The 16970-nt window shown below is 34.1% G+C and overlaps 3 protein-coding genes across 10 annotated transcripts; 2 read left to right on the top strand and 1 right to left on the bottom strand.

Annotated features, from left to right (window-relative positions):
* Nucleotides 1-680: 680 nt before the first annotated feature.
* On the top strand, nucleotides 681-3589 carry LOC113846763 (tRNA pseudouridine synthase A). 8 transcript variants are annotated; one of them, XM_027475378.1, is made up of 4 exons: nucleotides 706-806; nucleotides 1204-1245; nucleotides 1485-2803; nucleotides 2912-3551. In XM_027475378.1, exons 3-4 carry the CDS (start codon nucleotides 1551-1553, stop codon nucleotides 3219-3221), a joined length of 1563 nt encoding a protein of 520 aa, XP_027331179.1. In that variant the 5' UTR covers nucleotides 706-806; nucleotides 1204-1245; nucleotides 1485-1550; the 3' UTR covers nucleotides 3222-3551. The 8 variants fall into 8 exon arrangements, with proteins under 8 accessions (XP_027331183.1, XP_027331180.1, XP_027331179.1 ...); XM_027475382.1 differs by lacking the exon at nucleotides 1204-1245 and having other exon boundaries at nucleotides 681-806; nucleotides 1564-2803; nucleotides 2912-3589; XM_027475379.1 differs by lacking the exon at nucleotides 1204-1245 and having other exon boundaries at nucleotides 705-806.
* Nucleotides 3590-4717: 1128 nt separating this feature from the next.
* On the bottom strand, nucleotides 4718-6075 carry LOC113847761 (protein RTF2 homolog). The gene has a single exon (XM_027477028.1). It carries the CDS (start codon nucleotides 5968-5970, stop codon nucleotides 4906-4908), a length of 1065 nt encoding a protein of 354 aa, XP_027332829.1. The 5' UTR covers nucleotides 5971-6075; the 3' UTR covers nucleotides 4718-4905.
* Nucleotides 6076-11573: 5498 nt separating this feature from the next.
* Nucleotides 11574-15934, top strand: LOC113846032 (NADP-dependent glyceraldehyde-3-phosphate dehydrogenase). Its single transcript, XM_027473838.1, has 9 exons — nucleotides 11574-11907; nucleotides 12053-12246; nucleotides 12352-12480; nucleotides 13831-13950; nucleotides 14057-14193; nucleotides 14307-14462; nucleotides 14815-15193; nucleotides 15408-15524; nucleotides 15787-15934. The coding sequence occupies exons 1-9, from the start codon at nucleotides 11763-11765 to the stop codon at nucleotides 15898-15900; spliced, it is 1491 nt and encodes a 496-aa protein (XP_027329639.1). The 5' UTR covers nucleotides 11574-11762; the 3' UTR covers nucleotides 15901-15934.
* Nucleotides 15935-16970: the final 1036 nt, after the last annotated feature.

The following is a 16970-nucleotide window of genomic DNA, read 5'->3' as shown; positions in this document are numbered from 1 at the left end:
TTAAAATAAACTATTCTTAGCATATTTCAATAAATTTTATTATTAAATTTATGACACAAGTATTGGTTTTGAAAAGAACTTACTTTGATATAATACAGCAAGATTTAAAATTTAAAATGCAATTATAATTAAGTAATAATATGATGAAAGAAATAAAAGAAGTATTGAATAAAAACAAAAGGTTTAAATAAGTTATCGATAGTTGAAATATGATTTTTTTATATTTTAATCTCTATAATAATTTTATTTGACTTTATTTAGGGTCTAAAACTATATTATTTTTATAATTCTGAGGACAAGAGTCTAATAAAATTTTTAAAGAGAAAAAAGCAAAAATTGTGATATTTTTAAAATAATAATTTATTCAAGTAAAAAAAAAATGCTCAAGATATGAGAGTCGTGTGACTCAATAAAAAGGAAAATATAATATTTAAAATCAATCTCATTTAAGAAGGAAGAGGTAAATTTATAATATAAGAATGAGTTTCATTCTTTTTGTCTCCGGAAAGATGATTTATTCAATATAAGATGATTATTCTCTTTGTCAATAATTTCTATTTCTATTTCTTGTTGTTTTCTCATATATTCAATTTTGGGTTGAGACCCAAATGCAATTGAATTTGGGGGCCCAAAATGTAAGGAGTCTGTGGAGGCATGCTTTGTTTCTGGAACCGCAATGAAATGAGGGTTTAACGTTGTTCCTATCTTTCTCAAACGCACTTTCTCGTTTTGAAGTTCCATCTTCAGCAAGCATTGTCTCACTTTCAAACCTTCTCCTCCTTCTGCTCGCGCAATACTTCGTCTGGGTACTTTCCTTTATTGTCTTATGCGCCCTTCATTTCTTAAAATACAGTCTTTTGGTGCCATTTGTTTCCCTCTCCCCAAAGTGGATGTGGATTGTGGAAATTAGTAAAATCTCATGCTTCATGAATACATGTGCCCATTGATCTTTGGATGTTTCCCATCTATTTTTAATTGAAAAGTTTCGGTCTTTTTTGGACCATTTTATAGTTTATTAATTTCTTGTGTGCCTTCTGATGGTGTGCTTCCTTGATGGCTAATTCTATGTTGTTTTATTGTGTGAAAATCAACAAATAAATTTGACATAAATAATGTACATGCTAGAATAAATTGGAGACTTATAACAATTGGCGAGCAAATAATAGATGTTGTAGCTTATGTGTTAATTCTTTGTTGCTCTAGTTTGCAAGTTGCAAAACAAGAGGAAATGCCAAAGAACTAGAGGTAATGTTGGTTAGATAAGTTCATTAAAACTTGATGAAATGGAAATTGCATCTGAAGTTATATCGAGAAACTAGAAATGTTCTGAAAGAATCTCTAATATAGTGTAGGATTTGTTCATTTCTGTATTAATAAATAAGATTTTTGTTTAGGTTTGTGCATCATGCTGGTGTCATTGGTATGGCCATAGTTGTTCTGGCCTGGCCAGTGACTCTTGAGTCTTGACCCGGTTTCTTTTCCAGGTTGTTGAACATTTCGGGTTTTTAAACATTGCCTTCTACCAGTCATTTTCTTATCACTTCTAAAAAATGGAAAACTCAGATACACCGCTGACAAGTTCATCCCTGCCTCCACCGCCTCCAGTAGCTACAGAAGAGCCCGAGCCCAAAAAGTTGAAGATGTCTACCACTACTTCTGATGATGAAGAATGCATAACTGCCACAGAAACCAAGAAAAGGTACAAGCGTCGTAAGATTGCGATTTTCTTTGCGTACTGTGGTGTTGGCTATCAGGGTATGCAGAAAAACCCTGGTGCAAAGACCATTGAAGGTGATCTTGAAGAAGCCTTATATGTGTCTGGAGCTGTCCCTGAACAGGATCGTGGAATTCCTAAAAGATATGACTGGGCTCGCTCAGCTAGAACTGATAAAGGAGTTAGTGCTGTTGGTCAGGTTGTGTCAGGCCGGTTCTATATTGATCCACCTGGCCTTGTTGACCGCCTTAATTCAAACCTTCCCTCTCAGATAAGGATCTTTGGTTACAAGCGAGTGACAGCTTCTTTTAATGCCAAGAAGTTCTGTGACCGGAGGAGGTATGTCTATCTCATTCCAGTGTTTGCTCTGGATCCAAGTTGTCATCGTGATAGAGAGACTGTCCTGGCTAGTTTGGGATCTGAAAATGAGCTTGTTAAGTGTTTGGAGTGTTCTGAGAGAGGCCGGAAGGTGGTAGGATTAGTTGGTAATCGTAAGCAAAATCTGGAACTAGAAGCTGAAGCTATGGATGTTGAGGCTGGTGCTATGCTTAACTCTGGAGTTACAGAGGGTGCAGAGGTTGCTTTGAAACAAGATGGTAGTAGTAATTTAAACGAGGAATCCAGTAATGAGGGTAAGGTTTTTGTTGATGACATGGACTCTAAATCTGGTCTTGAGACTCTAGTTTCTGTTCAGCATGAGCATACTCCTTTAAATGGTGAATCCGGAAATAATTCTGGCATTCTTGAGGAAGAAAAAGTGAATGGAGAGGATAAGCCTACCAACAGAAGTGGATTTGTTTATGGTGAGAAGGAGAGGGAGAGATTTAATAAGATTTTGAAACATTTTGTGGGGACTCATAACTTCCATAACTTCACGACCAGAACAAAGGCTGAGGACCCCGCTGCTCGACGTTACATCATTTCATTTGATGCAAACACTATTGTTGTAGTTGAGGGCATGGAATTTGTAAAGTGTGAAGTGGTGGGACAGAGCTTCATGCTTCATCAGATACGGAAGATGATTGGGCTGGCAGTGGCAATCATGAGAAATTGTGCACTGGAGTCACTTATTGATACAGCTTTGCAGCAGTGAGTACTGCTTCTGTAGTTCATGTTATCTATAAATTTCTATTTGAAACGCAGCATGATTCTTGTTTAATGTAATATTTCTTTTCTTTTTTATTTTCCTAAATGCAGGGATGTTAACATTAATGTGCCTACTGCCCCTGAGGTTGGATTATATTTGGATGAGTGCTTCTTTGCTTCATATAACCAAAAGTGGAAAGATAGCCATGAGGAGTTGTCAATGAAAGCCTACGAGAAAGAAGCTGAGGACTTCAAGATGAAGAACATTTATTCTCATATTGCTTCCACAGAACAGAAGGATGGAACTGTCGCTCTATGGTTGCATTCTTTGAACCACAGAAATTACCCTGATTTGCGCTGTGTAAACAACGAAGCCATCACTGATATCAAGAGAGATGAAATTGAAGTTGTGATTGAGTGAGCTGTTTTCCTGCCGTTCAGTGTGAACTACTTATTTCCAATTGAGACTTTTCACTACTTCTGATTGGTCATTGTTTGCCTAACATCACTGCTTTGCATCATATAGAATATACACAAGATGTGATATGTTTGCATGTCCATCACTCGGAATAGATACTAAGAGAAATGGAAGAATTTTTTGGTTATATTTTTTTGTTATTTTAAATTTATTTCGTTTTGTGTAACATGATTTTTTACTTATTCAAAACTTGACGGAGCAATAGCCATTTGCATGTGCTGTGAAAAGAGATCCATTGTGAAAATACGCCTGATGACATATATTTTGTATCCTCAAACATAATTCAGCTTATATGACTCTTGTGGATTTTGTTTGTTTTTTGGGTCTACTTCTATTTAAAGCACTTGAAAATTTCATCTTCCAATTGCGTAATACACAGTCTGTTGCAATGTTGACGGGTGATTTATATCGGTGCGTGTGCATAAAGAAGGGCCAGGAAGTTTATATTCATGGATTATAGGTGAATTGTTAATGTTTGATCAAGAACGCAACAGTCAATTATGTCATTCATTAAGCTAAACTAAATTTCGTTAATTTTGTTGTTAATGTTAATTAAGCACGCATGGAAACTGATAGTAATTCTATGGATCTCTCTATCTTCCGAGTGTTACATAAGCAAGATTAAGCTGATGTTTATACTTTATTGGTGGAGTTATATTATTATTATTATTATTAAGATATTTGTAATGCTGTATACCATATAGAAAGATATGAAACTTTAACCGTTGCTCATGAAAAGTAATCTAGATTTTTCACTGTCGTAATTCAAATACGGGATCATACACAATATTTAAACGCAAAAAACCAAGTAGAGGATATTCAGTTTAAATGGCTGGTTGGATTCCATTTCTCATCTACAAAGAAGGTAGCACTAATACAGAAGTATTTAACCTGAACGTCGCAGGTTCGGGAGTTCAACCCAGATGATCTGTCCACACATACATATTAACTACAGCATGATGACACTAGGAATGAGAATAGATTAGATTTGTATAAATTTAATTATGTAAATTGAATTTTAAGCTAATTTATATTACTTTTTTAAAAACTGAATTAAAACTAGTTTTTAAATTTAGATATAGTTTAAAACTGATTTTAATAATATATTTTCTTAGCATATATATATATATATATATATATATATAATACAAACATTGTAGATATCACATGCACCTACACAAAATGAATAACGCTTATTGCTTTTTTCAAACAAACTGTTCAGCATAAAAACTGGTTTTTTTAGCATTAAAATTGATTTTATTAAATGAGATCCAAAATTTATCTCAACAATAAAAAAATGGGTTGAATGTGTAATTTTTTAAAATAATTCAAATTTTTAAATCTTATTTATTTTATAGATTGATCATTAAATCTGAATTTTTTCACACCGTAGACACAACCAATGTATAATCAGAAATATAGGAGAACGATGAGCACAACTTATAAAATCTACCAAATATATAGATGTTTACAAAACTCCTTTAAAACAAATTAACCATAATGATCAGCTGGTAATGAAACAAGTAAAGATATCACGGGAAAAGTCAATCTTTTCTACAGCCAGTAAAATTCAGTCCATCCAACAACAATAAAACAGCAGACAGTAGTGAACCAGACAGCACCACAATCAGTTTCTACCAAGTGGCAGCGATCTACAAGAATATGTTTCTTTAAATTCAGACTTCTTGGACGAAGTGAAAATGGATGCATACACATCCTTGGTAGCATTTGCCGGAGCCACATCAATAGCCTTGAAACGCTTTGCAGAAACAACACCACTCAAACCAACATTGCCATTAGCTACCTTCCCATTGCCTTCCACCTTAGCCAAAGCCTTAACATCAACCCCATGCCTGTTACCACTCAACCTTGAGTACCCTTCCAAACTCACACCATCATCACCCTTAACCCTCTTATTCTTCTTCTCCTTAGTCTTGGCCTTCTCCTCCTCCATCCTCTCCCTCAAAACCTTAACCTCTTCTTCACTCCCATTGATGACAACCTTATCAACCTCATCATATTCCTTATGACAAACCAAACAAGAAGAGGACTTAACCTCCTTCAAAGCCTTGGCACTCAAAACATGCCCACAATTCCTAAGAGCCAAAAATTTATACTTTCCATTGAATTCAAGCCCAGCAACGGGACACTGAAACTTTGCCCCATCATCCACACCGGGAATCGAAGAAAGGTGAATATTGATCATGTCTTTCAAACCCTTAATGTGCCCAAACTCCTTCGGAAGCTTCTTCCCCAACAACGCTTCCACCAACGATTCCTTGTTGAAAATGTTTCCAAGCTTGTCAATCACGCAGGGTTCCCTCAAGGGTTCGTTCGAGAGAGCGCAATTCAGCCACTTGGAGAGTCTCTGTTCGTTGGGGTCCACCTTGTCGGGTTTCTTGTCAGCGTACATGTTAAGGTAACAGTCGCGGGACTCGGCGCCGGTTGCGCCGCCGTCTCCGCCGCCGCCAAGGAGTCGGTGACGGAGGGTGAGGGTGTAGAGAGGGGGGATTTGGGGGAGAGAGGTATGATCGGAGAGAGGCTTGCCATTGAGGGTGAAGTAGAACGATGATTGGAATTGGGGAAAGAGAGAGCGTTTGAGATCGGAAAGAGTTTCATGATTGGTTATGGATTGAGAGCGAATTCGAAGGTCCAGTGATTGGACCATGATTTGGTGCGGTTTTGGATGCATTTGGGTTTCTTTATAGGGTTTGTGTTGTGGAATTGGGGATTGAAGGCAATGATCGGAACCCTAGAACTGATAGATATATGAGCCTTCCGGTTTCGATTTTCACGGTGGCTTTGGCAGGGTAAGTAAAGCGAAAAATGGTAAACCTGACCCTTTATTTATATAGTTTTTATTTTATTTTATTAGTCGGTGGATGTTGGAGTATAATTTCTAGGTTTTTCTTCAATTACAGTGTTGATGATAAGGATATAGAAAACTATTATGACCATGTTTTTTTAAACTCTTTTTTTTTTACTTTTTATTGTGAGTAAAACAAAACAGTTTTGACTAGGTTAAAATATAATCAATGAAAGCCCGGATAAATTTTTTAAAAAATCATTTAACTATACTTAATAAAACAATTTTGACTCATTAAATTTAATCTTCGTTTTTTTTATTATATTATACATTAATATTATGATGCACTTGGAATTTGGGAGTGATACCAGGTTGATCTATTATTACTACTACTATTATTATTATTATTATCATCATCAAGCTCAAACCTAAATTTAATTCCCGTTATTTGCAATTATAGGGTTTTTTGCCTGTATAGGGTTAAATCAAAAATACTTTATCTGTATGGGGTTCTTTGACAAAAAATTTCCTGTCTAAGGTGATTTGTGAGTGTCGTAAAAAATGTTGGCGACACATGATCAAGTATCGGCTGAAAGAATGGCGACACAGCCCGACTATTGAGAGCGGTTCAAAAGGAACCGCTTTCTAATATAGACATCTTAGAGCGGTTACTTTCAAACCGCTCTCATAAATCAATTTTAGAGAGCGGTTAGAAAGTAACCGCTATAAGAAGTGCATTTTAGAGAGCGGTTGTTATTGAACCGCTCTAAGAAGTCATGTTAGAGAGTCCATTTTAAAATTATTTTTACAACACCAAACACCTAATTTCATAATTCTTCAGTGAATTTTCCTTAATTACTTAATTCATAATCCTTTCGTGGGATAAGTGATGGAAGATTCGGTTGCTGGGACATTGTTTTCAGGCGAGAAGGTGATAGTTCAACATTTACCGCAGGAAGAAAACAAAAATAAATAAAAATGGCTGGACCATCAACCATTAACAGCATTTTGTTCCTGTTGCTAAGATGAATACAAAGAAAGCCGTAAGAACAACATTTACTAAGATGAAGAAACACAACGAATACGAAGAAACACCACCACGAACACTCTTTTCTAGTCGTCTGTCTCTAAAATATTTTAAAATAATATTTTACATGACTTTTGAGAGCGGTTCGAATCGAACCACTCTCAAAAGTCCATTTTAGAGAGCAGTTCCATAACAACCGCTCTCTAAAATGAACTTCTTAGAGCGGTTACTTTCTAACGCTCTCTAAAATTGATTTATGAAAGCGGTTTGAAAGTAACCGCTCTAAGATGTCTATATTAGAGAGCGGTTCCTTTTGAACCGCTCTCAGTAGTCGGGCTGTGTCGCCATTCTTTCAGCCGATGCTTGATCATGTGTCGCCAACATTTTTTACGACACTCACAAATCATCCTAGACAGGAAATTTGTTGTCAAAGAACCCCATACAGATAAAATGTTTTTGATTTAACCCTATACAGGCAAAAAAACCTGCAATTATACTTCCACTGTTATATTGTCTGATCCGTTTGTCTTCTATTTTCTTTATTTGTTATTTAAGCAATTTAATACAAAAAAAAAAGGCAACATATCAATCTATTGAACCCACTATTTGAAATTTAATCAACCTACTTAATTTTATTTTTGGTTGGCAAATTGAGGTGAATGAATTTACTTTATCGAAATTAGGAATTTCTTTAAAAAATGTTCTTGTTTGATAATTTTTTACACTACCTCATACCCTTCATTTTAAGTAAAAAGTAAGAAAAGAAAATTTTATAATTTCGTTTTCTTTCCCTAACTTCTCACCATAAAAAGAAATGTTGGGTGGTATTGAAAAAAGTGAAGTTAAAATGTCAAAATTATTAATTTTTTTTCTTGGGTCACGATCAAAATTATTCTTTTAATCAAGATTAATGAGAGGTAGGCCAACTTGGGCCGTGATATCTGTTCATCCCTCATGAGAAAGACTCATGAAAGTTGTTCCTCGAACCTTGGTTAGCTAGCTATGTTTCATGACAAAAAAAATACTAGCTATGTTTTCACCGGCGTCACCCGAATTTTTTGGTTCACCGAGAGAGAGAGTAACCCTAACTTAATTAGTTTGGAACTTTTTTTTTGGGTCCAAACATATATTTTTATTTTATCTCTCTTTATTCAATTTTTTTATAGTTGAAGGAGCAAAAGCCCAAACGTAGAAAAACTACGATAGGATTCGGGGTATGAAAGCCCAAGACTAAAGAAGGGCCCAAGCTGGAGGAGGGCAGTAAAGAATATGAACTCTAATTCTTGCTGAATGCTTGACCGAATAATAATAATTTTTGCTGAAATGGTCCAATTTGTTTACCAATCAGCACATGCATTCTCTTCATTAGACTACAATTAATCTCAATTTTGGCACAGGAAATTAGATGAATTGGTGAATTTCATTTAATCATAGTTTAAAAAAGTTGTAAAAAAATACTGTGAATATATGTCTCGATTCTCTTATAATGTTTTTCAGCCATGATTTGAATGCTAATAAAATTGATCATAATTTCACCACCAAAACAAACATGTACTCTCCGAATAGAGCCTCAATGAACGATGAAATGTGATGGTGGTAGGGCATGCAATTATTTGAGAGTGGTCCTAACCATAAATCACCAAAGCAATGGAATGAGAGTGGCTGTGACCATGAGCCACGCATTCAGTGATAAAACTAGTGGCTCTTGCTCCAACTTGGAAGAGTCCTCCATGCAAGAAGGTAGGGCTTACCTCTCTATCAATTTCTACCACCCAATTCCCCAACAACCCCCTTCTTTTCTTGTCAGCTTCTGTGTGGTGTTGAATTCAATCCCACCTTCCCTTATCTTTATTTCTAAAGTAAGACTATATGCTTCCAATTTTATTCAAAATTTCCTACATATCACTTTGCTTTAAGTGAAGCATACTTTGTTGGTATTTAAAGATGATAAGCACAAACCATTCCATGTAAGTTTGGGGGAATGAGTATATCTCAAGTTAAGTATATTTACTCAAACTTGAATTTAAAATCACATTAACTGAAATAATTATGTATCAGTTAATTCATGTGTTCAATAATTTTTCTCATTAATCTTTGATTACAAATTGTGTATGATTTTTTAATGTCAATTTGTCACTACCACTTTCGTCTAATTAAAAAGCTCTTTGCTTGTAAACAAGTCTTCGAAATTAAATATATACAGCACAGATGCCTCTAACTTGAGTGAACTAAAGTTTGTTTTCTTATAAAATGATATGTTAAAGTAGACAAATTAAATTATCATTGTATCTAATGATATATATTAAAGAGTTATATATAACAAGTTTTTATTAAAAATAATGACTCTAATATATTACTAACATTAAGCATACATTAAAAAAAATCAAATTATCATATAAATTATGTTGTTATGAACAAATTAAAAACAAAGTCACACTTCATGTTGTATCTAATTAATCTTTAGTTTTGCATTAATGACTAAGGACATTAAAACATTTAGATTTTACATGTTTCTTCCGAAAATTAAGTAGTTATATTTTCACCAAGTAGTGACATTAAAATCGTTGGTTGGCAGTTGGGAGTTCTCAACATTCACAGGCCAACTTGGTGGAGGGTTGGCACATTCCTTAATATGTTGCATACGTGTTAGGTAGAAAGTTCAGATTTTCATCCCCAGATTTAGCTCGTGTGTAAATAATCTTAGGAAATTTTCCTTGCCCTTAGATTAGTCAATGTCCTAGTTTATTTCCTAGATTTTAGATCACTCTATTGTATATTAACCTCTGCACTGTAACAGTTCTGAATCCATAAAGTACCTTCATTCATACATTTTTTCCAATTTCCCATTTAACATGATGTCTTCATGGACATCATGCATCAGCTTCAAAAGTGGGAATGGTTTGGCTCTGAATAAGGTGCCAACAAAGAAGAGAGATAAAATTTTCCGACAGTTATCTTTCATTCCACCACAACATATCAACTGCATCCGATGCACATTAACTTTGGACTATGTCGAATGTTCTGCAGTAAAAGGTGTCTTTTGTAGGGTTTGCTTATTTATTCACCTTTCATGATCATTAGCATCGTTACATTCCATATTGTTTTTCCATTATGAATGTAGCATTTAGAACACTAACTTTTAGAATTGACGATATTAATTTGAATACAAACATTGACAAATATTATCAAAAGTGCAAGGGCTTCTTTATATAGTTTTGTAATAAATATTTATTTATATTTTTAAAAATACATTATATATTAAAATAAACTTTGTTGACAAAGTAATAAAATACTTTTTATATCTTACAAAATTTTATAAATTTAATCTACTTAGAATCAACTCTTAATGGTTGTAAAAAGCAACTTCACATGTATATATAGTCGCATGAGGCATAGGACAATACTATAAACTACTTAGAAAACTTCAACCAAACGAAGCTAGAAAAGAGCATTCAAAGAATGCTTCCGCTTTTCACAATCGCATTAATTATATGTTTGGCCACTTAATCGTCGTGAAAAATACATTTCTGATGTTACACTAATTAAGTACTACCTTCATCTGTACGTTCTTCTTCCTTTTCTTCCCCTGTTTAGGTTGGGTCACTGTTAAGTAACCACTATATTATTTAAATTTTTTAGTTTTTGAAAAAAATAATAATGCAAATTGAAGTATACTGGTTATACATATATTGAGTAGTGTTCAAGAATTTTTGGAACATTTTTCTTAACTTGGCCATTATGTATCAATCTTTCAGGCTATACATCCTCAACTTCCACCCCTGGTGAGTCCCACTCCTACTTTCCCTTTATCTGTATGACAAATAGATAATGATCTTTCTCTACAAAATATAAGACCAATCTTATGTCGTTATCAACAAAACTTGTAGCTCTAATGACTCCCCGTTTAATCAGCACCACATAAAAGTGCACAGTAAATAAGCTCAATATCTTATTAAACAATTGATCTTTCTTCTCACACGTGGAATTAAAACAGTGGAGAGGTACACGAATTAATTCAACTCACTCCTCACAGCTTTCTGTGCAAGCTATTGAATTTACCACATTTAACTTGAATCAATTCCTTTGTACTAATATACTGATTGAGTAAAAGATTCTTTCTGCACACTAACACTTTCTTACTCTCATACCCACACTACATCACACCAAACCCTTTTCTTATCATCCAGTCTCCTCCTCCAAGAGAAAAGGAAGATAACTAATTTTTTTTTTAATATGCCATGAAGAACACATAATAAAAAATTGGTAAATATTTAAAAAAAGAATTACTGTTTTGTGACAAAATGGCACGACATGATGATATTTTAATTACCACCACATATGACAAGTTTGAAGATGGGACAAAGGTGAGTAAGATAATTAAGGCTCACTTGGCAAACTCAGAACCACCTAACCAACTCTGGCATGTCCCAAGTAACAGGACAAAACAAAACGATGCGTGGCTTACCTTCTCTTATACATAAACGACGCATGTTGTCACACAACACCACCAAACCATCACCCAGAAAATTAAACCAACCATACTACACCAGACACTCTTCCTAACCTTCAATTCAGCTCTCCCACTTTCTCTCAGCATTATAAAAAAGTGCTTTTTAACTGGGTTTTTGGCATTTTAGTTATCTTTCTTAACATGGCTGGGACTGGACTGTTTGCAGAGATTTTGGATGGAGAAGTGTACAAGTACTATGTTGATGGAGAATGGAAGAAATCTTCTTCTGGGAAAAGTGTTTCTATCATCAATCCCACTACCAGAAAGACACAATACAAAGTTCAAGGTAGTTAATTAACTGTAAAATATGTAACACGTTATCATCACATCTTTTTTACTATTGCATTTGAAGTCCTTGATTTCAGTGTAACCAATAAGTCACTAACAGCTTATAACTGTGTCTGATGGCTCTAAAAATGATGTTCATGCAGCTTGTTCACAAGAGGAGGTTAATAAGGTAATGGATTCAGCAAAATCTGCACAAAAATCATGGGCAAAGACCCCACTGTGGAAGCGAGCTGAACTTCTTCACAAGGCAGCTGCTATCCTTAAAGAGCACAAAGCTCCAATTGCGGAGTGTTTGGTGAAAGAAATAGCAAAGCCAGCCAAAGATGCAGTTACAGAGGTGCATGTTGTGTTAAATCCATGTGTTTTGTTAAACAAGCCAAGTTGATGGTTATACTGTGATTTTGAATCATCAAGATAACTGATTTTTTATTCTTGCATGTAGGTTGTAAGATCCGGTGATTTGGTTTCTTACTGTGCTGAAGAAGGGGTCAGGATTCTAGGAGAGGGAAAGTTCTTGGTATCGGATAGCTTTCCTGGAAATGAAAGGACGAAATATTGTCTCACATCCAAGGTCTATTTCAGCACTTTTTATAATATATATGTTACTTCACAAGTTACAATTTATTTATTAGTGACTTGTCATAATTCATGGTTATAAAAAGTACATTTTAACATAAAAATTTTTGGGAATTTAAGTGTGAATTTCAGGTCAATAAGTGGGTAACTGAAGTCTAGTATTAGAGGGATAAAAAATAAAATAAACTGAGTGAGGACTTTGTAAGCTAAAGGATCCTTGAAAATCGGGTGTTTTTAAGAAATGGTATAGAAGCAATAAATAGTAAATACCAAAGAGGTTTTCCTATAATCAGAACGTCTTGTCTTAATACAAGTACCTAAGTTTTGAAGAGATGGTTGTTTCAGTTCTTTCTGAACAGTTACAAACACACTTAATCCTCTGAAGTATACCCTCAGTTTGGAAGAGCCAAATTCCTATTTCATCTGTGACGTTCTTCGCTTCTAATTCATGATTTTTCTTTCCTTAAAATTGAAGAATCTGGTTTAGGTGAAAATTTCTTATGTACGGGCATATGTACACTTGAAAAAAATCAGCAATTTTATTTGTTAAAAATCATACACCTTCGTACTAAAGAAAAACTAAAGACCCAAAATTTCTCTCTAGAATGAGTTGGGACTATTATTAACTCTTATATGGATGATTTCTTTCTATTACTTTGGCTCATCCATCCAAGATTCTTGAATCTTTGACAAACATGACTGAATTCTGCCAAAATTTTCTGGCTGTGTAGCATTCATTACTCTTTCAATTCATATCTGTTTGAACCGTTTTTTTACTCAAGTTCGTGCTTTCGAGTGATTCTCTAATCAAAATTTTGTTTCTGTATCATTTATTATGATCTGTTGCATAATTAGGAAACTGGAATAAACCAAGATTCAAGAGTCTACGCGTAGTTATTAAAGTAATCCTAAGCACTTGAGACATGTACGATGTATTTAAAATCAATGGATAACTAGCCGTAAGAATAATTTATAAAATAAGGGAGGTAGGCATAAATTTTCAATCAAGAGAAGTATAAGGGTAATTAGCACAAAACTCAAGAGAGTTCTATGTAATTAGCCCTTGTACTTATGATCAAGATAAAGCAGTCCTTGCTTGCAGAACACGACCCAGAAAATTATGGAAAAATTCTTTAGTCGTTTCAGAACAGATAATCATCTACAAAAACTGGAAAATAAATATGATAAAAAAATTATTAACTCATAATTACAACCAGACACATTATCAAAACCCTGAGTACATTCAGCAGGGTTCTTAGTAACTTCTAATGACTAACTGACTAGCAAACAAAATGATCATAATGAGCTTAGTTCTTATGTGTTAAAAATTCCATTTGAATTTCAGGTTCCATTAGGAGTGATTTTAGCCATTCCACCTTTTAACTATCCTGTAAATCTGGCTGTCTCCAAAATCGCTCCTGCTCTAATTGCTGGAAACTCCATTGTGCTCAAGCCCCCAACTCAGGTAACCACACAGCTATTCCATTTCAGAATCTTTATTACTCCTTCTATTTCCTTCCCTCCTTTTCTTTACTACTCCTTCTAAATGGTTGTTAAATGATAAATTTCAGGGAGCTGTTTCTGCTTTGCACATGGTTCATTGCTTTCACTTGGCCGGTTTTCCCAAAGGCCTAATCAACTGTGTCACTGGCAAAGGCTCAGAAATTGGTGATTTCCTTACAATGCATCCAGGAGTGAACTGTATAAGGTGACTATTTTTTCCCTTTTAGATGATGTTGCGATAGTATGGTACATCTAAGCCTCAATTTCCCATGTGCAAGTACCTTTTCTCTACTTACTTATAACTCTGCTATCTGTCAGTTTCACTGGTGGAGATACTGGCATTGCAATTTCAAAGAAGGCAGGGATGATTCCTCTGCAAATGGAGTTGGGAGGAAAAGATGCCTGCATTGTACTTGAAGATGCTGACCTGGATTTGGTTGCTGCAAACATCATAAAAGGAGGTTTTTCATACAGGTGAATGGCGTATCTGAATTAGTGCTTCTGGGGCACCTTTTATACTTTGATTTGATAGAATGCCAGTATTGAGACAGATATCCTTCTCCACACCTAGCATGCATTGTGAGATATTGCTGCTTATATCAGACTAATTTACAATATAAAATGAATGTTGCATTGTCAGAATTCACATGGAACTAGAAACTATATGCATATACTTCCAATTCGGCTTCATGTGCTTCTTTTGTGATGGATAATGGGCTAATTGTAAAATTGTAATCCAGATATAATGTCTGAAAAGATAACACTACTGTTAAGGAATATGTCCACATACCTGAATCATTATTGTTCATTGTTTTTACAATAAAAGTGGTCAGAGGTGCACTGCTGTTAAGGTTGTCCTGGTAATGGAGTCTGTTGCTGATGCTTTGGTTGAGAAGGTTAATGCTAAGGTGGCAAAATTAAGTGTTGGGCCACCAGAGAATAACTGTGATATCACTCCAGTCGTGTCAGAATCATCAGCCAATTTCATTGAAGGCCTTGTAATGGATGCTAAGGAGAAAGGAGCAACATTCTGCCAAGAGTACAAAAGAGAAGGGAATCTCATTTGGCCTTTGTTACTGGATAATGTAAGGCCAGACATGAGAATTGCATGGGAAGAGCCATTTGGACCAGTTTTGCCTGTAATTAGGATCAATTCTGTTGAAGAAGGGATCCATCATTGTAATGCTAGCAACTTTGGACTTCAGGTAAAATTATAGCCCTCTGGCTTGAACATTCATGTTATTGGCTCTTCTAAAGTGAAAAAGTGCTCTAAATTTAGCTGCTCTAAAGTGATGATGAAGAACAATTAACATTGATATTTTTTAATCAATGAACATCAATAAGATGTTTTATTCCAATGATAGATTTGTCATTTGTGAGTGTGCAAGTAATTTGTCTCAACACATTGAATTTGTGCAGGGATGTGTCTTCACAAAGGATGTAAACAAAGCAATAATGATCAGTGATGCAATGGAAACGGGAACAGTTCAGATAAATTCTGCCCCTGCTCGCGGGCCAGATCATTTTCCCTTTCAGGTAAAAAAAAACCAATCAAATCATATTGTTCCACAATTGCTATTTCCAAAAATTGGGAAAGAACCAAAACCATGTACTACATTAACGAAAGTGTTTTTAAATCTTGATTTTATTCCTATGAATCTTCCTAATCATTAAATATGTTTATATTTTTGAAACAATAAATACACACACTTTTTCATGTAATACGTATTTTATAAACTAAGAGAAAAATTATTAGAAAGATATAGCAAAACTCAATTAACAAATATTTTTCTGACAGGGTATAAAGGACAGTGGAATTGGATCTCAAGGGATTACCAACAGCATAAACATGATGACCAAGGTCAAAACGACTGTGATCAATTTACCCAGCCCTTCTTATACCATGGGCTAGTAGTATTATAGTTAGAAACGTGCATGGGAAAAAATCAGATTACAACCATTTCCATAAATCGTAGCGAGATTACAAACAGTGTGTTTAGAGATTGCGTTATCTTTTGCAGCTGCAAGTCAGAAAGATAAATAACGAGTGTGATAGATCTGTCACGTAGCTATTTCATGTGTCTACATATCGTATTGATATTTAGCATGATATGAATCTAAATTTTATCTTGTACCTTGTCAATAAGTTAGGAATATGGGTTCCATTTAAGTTGAATGTCAAATCCAAGAAAAAAGGGAAAAAATATATTGGCTTGTCTGTTTCCAATTTGTCCTCAAACATTTTATACGAACATTTTTTCCCACGTCTGTTAAGCACACACCATGTAAGCGCAATTGTTTTTTATTCATGTCTGTTTGGTATATGGAACCGAATATATAAATAAGGTTTAAAATTAAAATTGAAATTATAAACAATTTTTTAATTAACAGCATAATTATAATTAAATTAAAGTTAACCTCACTTAGTAAAATAAGATTTGGTTATTATTGTTGTTGACATTTAAATTTTTTTTTAGAATTGAAACCACAATTTCAAGATTAATTTTATGTAATTGTGATACCACTTTAGTTAGCAATTCTCAAATCTTAATCCTTTTAATTACAGTTTTTAAAAACTATATATGACCTTGGGTAAATGAATAGTGTGATAGCAAGTTAAATATTGGAAAATAATAAATATGATAGATAATGACTTTAAAATTTTAAAAAATATTAATGCTATAGTTAAAACTTAAAATGACAAAGATAAAATTCATATGACAAGTTTTTTTAAACAAGTCCTTTTACATGTAATATAAATTATTTGGTGAACCGAAAAATAAAACAAGCATTCATTGTTTGATACATACACTTTGATTAAAACAACAGTAAAAGATATATAATATACTCTCATACACAAACCTAAATTCTTAAAATTATCTAGATTGAGAAACAAAACATAAGTATATTAACATTGGAGATTGAAAATTTTGGAATATAATTAAAAAGAAAGAATTTAATAATATTTTTCTAATATTTATT

Source organism: Abrus precatorius, unplaced genomic scaffold, assembly GCF_003935025.1.
Source record: "Abrus precatorius isolate BTA unplaced genomic scaffold, Abrus_2018 Scaffold8, whole genome shotgun sequence".
Classification (NCBI taxonomy): Eukaryota; Viridiplantae; Streptophyta; class Magnoliopsida; order Fabales; family Fabaceae; genus Abrus; species Abrus precatorius.
The sequence above is the reverse complement of the archived record's forward strand: the minus strand, read 5'-3'. Positions and strand labels throughout refer to the sequence as shown.

What these genes read in the sequence shown, in the direction of transcription:
- LOC113846763 (XM_027475379.1), top strand. Translation starts at nt 1,551, where the DNA reads ATGGAAAACTCAGATACACCGCTGACAAGTTCATCCCTGCCTCCACCG. An exon ending in ATTGATACAGCTTTGCAGCA is followed by an intron (nt 2,804 to 2,911) that starts GTGAGTACTGCT and finishes TCCTAAATGCAG; the next exon opens with GGATGTTAACATTAATGTGC.
- LOC113847761 (XM_027477028.1), bottom strand. Translation starts at nt 5,970, where the DNA reads ATGCATCCAAAACCGCACCAAATCATGGTCCAATCACTGGACCTTCGA.
- LOC113846032 (XM_027473838.1), top strand. Translation starts at nt 11,763, where the DNA reads ATGGCTGGGACTGGACTGTTTGCAGAGATTTTGGATGGAGAAGTGTAC. An exon ending in TGCTCAAGCCCCCAACTCAG is followed by an intron (nt 13,951 to 14,056) that starts GTAACCACACAG and finishes GATAAATTTCAG; the next exon opens with GGAGCTGTTTCTGCTTTGCA. An exon ending in AAAGGAGGTTTTTCATACAG is followed by an intron (nt 14,463 to 14,814) that starts GTGAATGGCGTA and finishes TTACAATAAAAG; the next exon opens with TGGTCAGAGGTGCACTGCTG.